The sequence below is a fragment of the Acanthochromis polyacanthus genome, chromosome 2 (genome assembly GCF_021347895.1).
Source record: "Acanthochromis polyacanthus isolate Apoly-LR-REF ecotype Palm Island chromosome 2, KAUST_Apoly_ChrSc, whole genome shotgun sequence".
Classification (NCBI taxonomy): Eukaryota; Metazoa; Chordata; class Actinopteri; family Pomacentridae; genus Acanthochromis; species Acanthochromis polyacanthus.
Genome location: NC_067114.1, coordinates 28,986,190 through 28,995,590, shown reverse-complemented (window position 1 = coordinate 28,995,590; position 9,401 = coordinate 28,986,190). Strand labels below are relative to the sequence as shown.

The 9,401-nt window shown below is 36.2% G+C and overlaps 1 protein-coding gene across 1 annotated transcript; it reads right to left on the bottom strand.

The window, feature by feature from the left end:
- Positions 1-2,254: 2,254 nt before the first annotated feature.
- On the bottom strand, positions 2,255-9,218 carry pyya (peptide YYa). The gene is made up of 4 exons (XM_022203405.2): positions 9,080-9,218; positions 6,805-6,992; positions 2,763-2,843; positions 2,255-2,673 (listed from the first exon to the last, which is right to left on the bottom strand). Exons 2-4 carry the CDS (start codon positions 6,990-6,992, stop codon positions 2,649-2,651), a joined length of 294 nt encoding a protein of 97 aa, XP_022059097.1. The 5' UTR covers positions 9,080-9,218; the 3' UTR covers positions 2,255-2,648.
- Positions 9,219-9,401: the final 183 nt, after the last annotated feature.

The following is a 9,401-nucleotide window of genomic DNA, read 5'->3' as shown; positions in this document are numbered from 1 at the left end:
ATTAAACAATGCAGTACAGGAGTGATATGGAAACAGCAAGGTAAAATGTTCTGTAAAAATGTACAAAACATCCCAAGGTTCTGAAAGGACAACACAAAATGACAACAATACTGATATTGTCTGTCAGATTATTGAGTCTTCCCACAGTACATGTCTTTGTATTTCCCTATTACAGAAAACATACATCTTGTTTTCCTTCCATCCCGTCTTTTCATTGTCTGTCTTCACCCCGAGCCCTCGCAGCTTTTCTGTTCTTTCCTTGGAAGAAAAACATTTCGTTTTTCTTTTATGTGCTGCAAAATACCCCTACAGATGTTTGCATACATGCAACTGATTTGTCCAAAACTTATTTTATTGTAATCAAAGCCCATGAAAAGACTGAATATCTCATTCATCTGGTGGACCGACTGCCATTGTTGTTTGAGACTGAAGTCCCATGTAGATATTTCTTCTGTCAGAAGTACTCACTGGAGCACAAAGTGTGGAATAATACACGGCTGAAACGCTTTTATAATATATTACATTATACGGATTTAAGATTCAAGACATTTACTTGTCACAAACACAATTATGCACAATATAATACAGTGAAATGTACTGAGCACCTGTACCAGATCAAAACAATGATAATAATAATAATAATAATAATAAGACATATAAATAATTAATACAAAATGTAAAAATGTAAAATAATAAAAGATAAATAATTTAAAAAAAATAATAAATAAAAGTGTTGAATAGTGCAAAAAACAAACTACAGTACACTGTAACCATCATTTCCTCTTGTTTTAGTAATGTTTGCCCAAATCAGTGCCCTGCTGTTTTAGAACATTATTTTGTAGATATTATTTTATGTTATTTGAAAGAAAAATATGTATATTAAGGACTGGAAAATGGTAAAAAAAATAAATAAATAAATAAAATAATTTTTTTTAGATCTTCCCTGTTTTGTTAAATTACTGAAAATATCTAGAAAATTTCCAAGATAGAAAATAAATCCAAATATTTTACCCGTAAAGAATATATTTCATACATGTAGTATTTTTTTCTTTTACAATATGTGATGGTAAAATTAGATTATTTTACCGCTTTTAAATCATCAAAAATACTATTACTGTTTCAACAGATATTTTCCAGTGTTTAAAAGAATTATTTGCTCATAAAAGCCTGAAAAATGGTGAATAATTTTTGATTGTCATTTTATAGATTATTGAATCCCAGACCATAACTGCTAAAATCACACCAAAACATATTAAAGAGCATACTAACTGTAAAACAAAAAGGGCAAAACTATAAATAATCTCCACAACAAAAATGTGTATTTCCATTTCTAACAGCATTTTTTTCTTTTACAGGGTGTGACTGTAAAATTACAGTTTTTCTGGTTATAAATCAGCAAAAATGCTCATATTATTTTACAGCTATGCGTGGTTATTTGAAAGAAAAATATGCATATTAAAGACTAGAAAACGGTAAATGTGTTTTTTGTCATTTAATAGATCTTTCCTGTTTCGTTAAATTACAGATAATATCTCGTAGAATGACAGGATAGAAAATAAATCCAAATAACGTACCCATCAAACATTCGTTTTTTTACATGAAGTAATCGTTTTTGTTTTTTTAATGAGTGTAAATTTAAACAGTTTTATCATATTTAAATCTGGAAAAAAAACTCTTTTGACTTTTTGATTGTTAAAGTGATCCACAGATTTTTTTTAAAAAATATTTTTTTATTATTTGTTTTCTTTTTATAATGTATAGTGCAGCATTTAAAGTGCTGTTAATTGTGGAGTCACAGGAGTGCCACATCAAAATATAAATAAATAAATGTGGAAATATAAAGAGAAATAAATAAATCAATAAATGTGGAAATATAGAGAGAAATACATAAATAAATGTGGAACTATAAAGATAAATAAATAATAAATAAATGTGGAAATATAAAAAGAAATAAATACATAAATAAATAAAAATTTTGTCTTTGCTTTTACCTTTTCTGTTTTTTCCTTTTATTTATTTAGTTCTCTTTATATTTCCACATTTATTTATTTCATTATTTATTTATTTATTTATTTCTCTTTATATTTCCACATTTATTTATTTATTTCTCTTTATATTTTCACATTTATTTATTTATTTATATTTTGATGTGGCACTCCTGTGACTCCATAGTTAATGGGTATGAATAATGATATTAAAGTGTATCATGCAGAACTGTCATTAAAAGAGTCACCAACAGAACAATTCATCAGCGTATTTTTATCTCACAGAAAACGTTTTTATTCATGTATTCTGATGTTACCTTTTACAGCAGCAACAGCGAAACGACAACTTCCTGTTCTAAACAGCTGACGGACGGTAGAAGGATATTAATGCTCACACACACACGCACACACACACACACGCCGACACAGGTCCAACGTCTGATTAGTAGCTCTGATCTCAGATATATTTTACTTTCATAATAAATTATGTACAGTTTGTGTTGTTATGACGGAGATGTGAGGCGGACGGGGAGCTCGTGTTTCTGGACGGAGATGATGGCGAGTTCAGGAGCCAGAGGTGAGAGGCACATGTCGGCCCCTCCAGGTGCATTCTGGGACGCAGCCGGAGGGAATGCCCGATGAGGATGGAGGAGGGCGGCGGAGTCACCACACGTAGGAGTCGTCGTATCTGTCGAGACACGAGCAGAGGGAGGGATGTGTAGCTGCTTATGGATTCACATGTGTGTTCACTACAGGACACGTTCAGCGACCTTCTACCTTGATCTCAGGTCTCTGTTGCTGTCGCCACCAAACAGCAGCTCTGCAACCACGTCCTCCTGAGCTGAACGCTTTCCATACCTGAGATGGAGAGGATGAAAAGGAAAGCAGTTTGTTAGTGCAAGGTGTTTTTTTTTAACTAGAAGACCTTTCATAAGCTAAATGAAATACTTTGTGTATTGTTAAGTTTCTTGTACACCTTTTTAAAAAGTTACATTGGCTCAAGTTTACACCATTACGTTTTGAGTTCACACATCATTTTCTGCATTACTAGAATATCCATCGTTATGTATTTTACACGTGGTTTAACTCTAGCCTTCAGTTTAATTGCATTTGCCATAATTATATCAGCTGTTACTTTTAGCACATCGTACCCAAAAAATATGACACTTGCAGGATGCAGTTTTCTCTGTCACTGTTCTTCTTTAGAATTGTTTTTTATTGAACTGAAATGTTCCAATAACTTGTCATTGTGTTGCCTATAGTGGTTCTTACTGCGTCTGCCGGTGAGCCGGTGTGCTCGAGCTGCAGCAAGTAGAGAGCAGTGGGTCAAAGCATGAAGGTTAAGCCATTTAAGGCCTGAGGAGATCATCTTTTATTGGAAAAAACTTTAAATATGCAACAGCAATACACAGAGATGAGTTTTAGGGGTTGAATTACCAACCAGAGAGGGATTTTAAGAAAAGTCTAATGTCAAACACCTGAAGGATTTTTATGAAATCAAACCTTACTGGCTCCAAGTGACGTTCTTGACTCGTTCAATTCACTGATTTGCTTTTTTAGATCTCTGCTGAACTCCTCAGTCTGCTGAGTGCATCAAATAGAGCATTTGTAAACAGCTCAGAGGAGTCACCAGCTGATGAGACTATGCTGGAGACATTTGACAGCAGCTTCTTTTCCATTTCAAGCCTGCTTTTCTCTTCACATATTGCTTCCTTTTTCAAACAGATTTGTGGTTTTGGCGTCTCATAGTTATCTGTCTGTTTTCTAATCTGGTCCCTTTCCTCTGCTCTGAAAGCTTCCATTTCACAGTCAGATCCAGATCCAGTGTGTGTGTGTGTGCTTTAATGAGTGTGAAAGGTGTCATTTCCAAGTCTGGATGGCTTTTTTCCTCCTCTTGATAGCGAAGGCAGGCTTCCAAGAGAGCCTGCAAATGTAAAACCACAGAGCCGTTTAACGGAAAACTTACTCCGCAACGAGCGCGAGCGAAACCATCGACCAAACCCCAACAGAGCAACCTGCGGCTCCTGTGTTTTCCCATCAGCCACCTGTTCCACCGCCCCCCGTGACCTCAGCACCCAATCTCACGCTCTGTTAGCTCCTCTGTGTGTCGGTGTGTCTGCGGCTCTGCAATCAAACAGCGAACGCCTTCTGTCTCAGCTGTCACACAGCTGGAGACAGATCAGGACGTGAAATGTTTTCCCTTCTTTTAATGGTTCCCTCTCCCCGGTTGGTCTGGTTCTTATCGTCTGTCTGCCCGCTTTTATTCCATTTTTCTCTGGTTGTCTGTAGTTCTGATATCTCTCTTTCTCTTTTTGTTTTTAGCTGGTATCATAATCTTTCTTTCTCCTTTAACTCTTGTCTTTTTCTCTCCAGTTGTGCAACCAGTATTCACATCTCTCAGTGAAGTAAAAGTACAAAATGCTCAATAAGTTTTCAAAGCATTGAAAATCTTGCTTCAGTAAAAATACATAGGTTTAGTCAGGATAAAATACGAAAAACAAAACTACTCATTACTGATTGTTCTGTGACTGTCTCTGTATCACATCATTAGATTGTTATTATTAAAGCATAAAGCTAACTTTATATGCTGTTTTCGGCTGCATTTAATGCTTATTTTCATTTTGATTCATCTTCTGACTATTTTCTCAATCAACAAATCTGATTTTTGTTTTGTCTAAATTCAGATAATAGTAAGAAATGCAATTACATTTGCTTCTGAACTACATTTTAAGATACATTTATTGCATTTAAAAAGAAAAAAAATTATAGTAAGACCCAAACTGTTTATGTAATTAAAAATCTTCTTGCATGTAGTACGGACACAGAAGAAAAAAAATGAATTTATTAAACAGTTTCAACCATTTTTAATGCAAAATAGTTGAAATTATTGATTTTAATGAAATGATTTTGTGCTCATACATACTTCCGTGTAGTTTACTTTATGAAGATGCCTTTTTTTAAATTAAAAATATTACATTTGTGAGGTAACCATTAACTGAAATTACATTACTAAAGAAGTAAATGAGTCACCAGTGAAGGAGAAAGTGCACATTTGAAAAAAAAATCTTCGTGAATTCAATACTAACAATATTGCTTAAATTGATCGTATATTACACCAAGTTCTTCCAATAAACGTCCTACGGATTTATCAAACTACCTGAAAAGTCTACATTTTCCCACTTGCGCGCATGCAAATGTGTGAAAATGTCTTAAAATCTTCATGTGACGAAGCTCTGAAAGAAGCTTAAATGTCATCTGTAGTTGAAGCACCTGAAGGATCCGATGTGTGCGGAGCGGCTGAAATCAGATTAAATGCAGAAGCCAAAAATATATTGATCGTTAGTTTGGAGATGCCAAGAGAAAGACAGAGGAAATCCTGATGGAAAAATACTGGATCCAAACATGCTAGAATCAGCCTCAGAATGTAAAGGCGTTTTTATTGTCCAGAAAAGCTCAAAGGTAGCTACACTACAGCTCCTGTTTTTATGTCCAGTAAACACACTAGTCATTTGTTCCTCTATAGGAGGCTTCAAGCTGTCATATACAGTACTGCTCTGCACCGACGGGCTCCATCACATTTATCTGGAGTAAAACTGACATGGAACCATTAATTCCTTTCATTGCATCCAATACATTTTCATCTGCTCCCCTCTACTGGAATTTAAAGACTTTCTCCTCAAAACACATTGACTTTCCACAGTGTTAGGAGCCATCTTTAAGCCCGGTATTCAAATACCAATGACCTATTTGACTTTCATGAACAGGGATGGATAGCTCATGAGCCTGACTGTTTCACATGAAAAAAAATTCCACTCTGCCGACCTCTACACCTGACAGCAGCAGGCCCTGGCTCAGGCCCCGCTAACTGAATTTGGGATTCTTTCTTGGGTCCATCTGTGGCGGATTTATTGCTCTGGTCCTGTTGATTTGGAGGCCTGGAGGTTTTGGAAAGTGGCCGGTAATCTAATCTACGGAGCTGCCGTCGGGTGAGGGAGTCGGGGGAGGAAGGGGGGGGAGAGCGTCACACGTCGGCAGAGCTCAGGGCTTACAGTAAGGATGAACTAAGCAGCTGGAATGAGCAAAACCAGATTAAATCCGGACCAAAGGTGCAAACAGAAAGAGACAAAAGAGGTTAAAGTTCAAGGCCTGATGTCAAAGATAACGCAGGTTTCTGGAGACTTTTAATATCCACTAATGGATCCAGTTATGAAAGATGCAATAAGATAAAGATCCCATAGCAATAAAGTGATCCTTAGGGACTGTATGAAAATGATTAGACTGGAAACAGCAGTCATAAAATATGCAACAGTTACTCCTGGCTTCATTTGGAAGATTTTATTGAGAAGAAAACAGATAAAAATACTGCAGTGGGTTACAATTATTTAAACTCTTCTCAAATGTTCTCCAAAAATCAAATAATTTTGCTAAATTGGCAGTGAATTTAGTGATTTCTGAAGCTATTTGTAATGTGTCTCGTGGTGGTTGTTGGGGAATTATTATTCAGTCGAGACAATGTCTTAAAATTTAATTTGACTTTCAACAAGTCAAACAGAGATTTAAAACAATTATAAATGCTTTTTTTATATATATATTTTTTTTGGAAAGTCACACATCAGATTCTTCCCCCCAGCCCACCCAAATAATTCTTGTACAGTCCCTCATCTAACCCTAATCAGAATGCTACTTTCTTTAAAGATGGTGCCCTTATTTTGAAAGGCTTTACTTTTTCCTTATGAGGTCATTAGGCTTGAAAAGATCCCAAAATACACCTTAAACAAACATAGCTGACTATATATGTACGTTATGTGTGTGTGCGTACCTCTGCCTGGTGATCAGGTTGATGTAGTGTCTCAGGGCGGTGTAGTACTTGGCCAGCTCCTCTGGGGGGGCGTCTTCACCGGGGTTCTCGGGTTTGGGAGGGTAGGCGTCCGCCAGCGTTCCCAGACACACCAGCACACACAGAACGACCACCACCAGGACTGTCCATGGTTTAAGCATGAAGGCCATCTGCAGGAGCACAGCAAGAAGTGAGGAAGTGATGGAAGCTGAGGATCCAAATCTGCTTCAGATCCAATGCAGTCGTTGAGAAACCGGCCGGAAAAAGTGTCAGTTTTTAGATCGTTTTCTTCAGTTAATGTCTGAAGTCTAACTAGTTGTTGCTTCATTGGTCAAAGTGATGAAAAATGTTGGAAATAATGAATGAATTCCTTGATACCCTTGATGATCATCCTTTATTTAGACATTATAAATGGCATGCTGTTAGAAAAACAGTACTATTGCTTTGTATTTGTTGGTATTATTTCCATTATTGGTTTAACTAATAGCATTAATGATGCCAAAAATACAGCAATAACTCCAACCATCTGTAAACAAAAGACAAATACTGCTTTAAAAAATCATGTGTTAACTCGTCAGACATCCACTAGCAAGTATATTTATTTTCCAATAACACACCACTATGGTAAAGATGATAAAAAGACGAAGTCCCAGGTTTACTTCAAATCATTTAGGTCTACATGATTGGATTAAAAGCACATTTAAAGAACATTTGGAGCACTGAAGTAGAATATTAGCAGAACCTCTATTCTTCTTTGCAATTTAGGAATTTTATTTTGTTTAATATCGAGATAATTTGCTGTAAAATTATTACATTTAAAATCCAAATTAAGTTATTAAATCAAATCTTGCAGGGCAGTGTTAATTTATCATGGAAGCACTAGAAGTAATTTTTTTGGAATAGTAGCAGTAGTATCAATATGATAATTTAATCGTTATTTTCTTTTAGAATATTTGTCAGAAAATATTGAAAATAAATGAACTTTAATCATGATTTTTTAGGGTTAAAACTGTAAAATATTTAGTTTATGATCACAGAAAATCATGAAACCAGTAAATATTTATATCTGACAAGCTGCTTACATGGACTTTTTGTCATTATTGCTTAAAAATAACTTAAATCAGTAACAGATCATCAACTATAGACTTTTAAAAGACTGATTTCATTTCAAGCACTGGCAGGTTTTTGGGTATCTGTGGGGAAACAGATGCAGATTATTATGAGGTTTATGGACATCGAAAGCCACATAACGGTTCTGTTTTTTGTTTTTGTTTTGCCATAAACATTACCTACTTTTATACTACCAGGGCTGGTTAACAAGAGCAGTCACAATCAAATGCAAAATGTAAGAATAATCTACGTAAAATGTGACTTTTATTTTGAAATCTGCAGCAAGACTCAATACCATCCCCTCCACCAGTACATAAAACAACGATCATTTACTAATATTAATCTTATTTTATTAAACTATTTAACCATTTTTATAGCTGCCTGCGTAAATTTAGAAAATACAAAGTTATCAATAAAGCATTTTCTTCTTATTATTTTAGCATCCCTATGCAAAAACACAATATTTTTAATTTACAAAGATGAAGTTGCAGTGAACTTTGCTGCAGAGTCCCTTCAGCTGTGCATCTTTCTGTTGCTTTCCTGTCATGTTTGAAATCACGAACTGAATCTCATTCTGTTATTTCTCCTCTCCAGGAACCACTTTGAATAGAAAACCAGAATAACAGGTGCAGCTACTGTTGGAATGCAAATATGAAGTGAACAGATCCTGTCTGCGCTCAAATATCTCCGCTGCGCTGTCCGTGGTGCTGAACGCGCTCCCAGCTTCACCTCATGATCACAGACCACAGGAACAATAGAATAAAAAAGCGAACAAATGAGTCTGAAGCGCAACAGTGAGTGGAGTTCGGAGATCGAAAATTTTCGTTTTTCGATCTCCACTGTTACGCAGCTCTCATGGTGAAAAAAATGTGGTCAAAATCACATTTGTGTTTAATAATAAAGCCATTCAATTTGGCGCAGGTTTGGAGGAAACACGTTGGTGCAGATAACTAGTCTGACTCTGCAGCTTTATGGAGTCCAGAGTAAAAACATCGCTTTCCTTTTACGCGCAAAAGTGAAAACAAATTCAAGCAGTAAGCTACAGATTTGCGACAAAAACGACATAAAACCACTGCTTTATGCAAGAATGTTAAAAAGCTGCTCGTTCACGAGTAACTGAACAAAAGCGAGGAGTTTGGAGACTTACTTTGAGGAGACTTTGGAGGTTCCGGGTACTAGTTGCAGCCACAGGTGGTTTGTCAGAGATTCTTCAGTTCGCTCTTCTCCTGCAGGTCGCTGCACCTTGTTTCCAAACTCCCACAGAGGTGATTTATATAGTTTAGCAGCGGCGCAGGAGGGAGGGGTTGCACCGTGCGTGTGAAGGAAAAGGGCGGGTGAAGAGGCCGAATGCGTCAGATGGTGATGGTGATGGAGACATTACTAACGCAGTCAGTCCTGTCTCTCTGATGGAGTCAACAGATGACATTTTGGGACATGACACTCAAAAAAAAACTGCATCAGTGGAAGAA

What these genes read in the sequence shown, in the direction of transcription:
- pyya (XM_022203405.2), bottom strand. Translation starts at nt 6,992, where the DNA reads ATGGCCTTCATGCTTAAACCATGGACAGTCCTGGTGGTGGTCGTTCTG. An exon ending in AACCTGATCACCAGGCAGAG is followed by an intron (nt 2,844 to 6,804) that starts GTACGCACACAC and finishes TCTCCATCTCAG; the next exon opens with GTATGGAAAGCGTTCAGCTC. An exon ending in AACAGAGACCTGAGATCAAG is followed by an intron (nt 2,674 to 2,762) that starts GTAGAAGGTCGC and finishes GTGTCTCGACAG; the next exon opens with ATACGACGACTCCTACGTGT.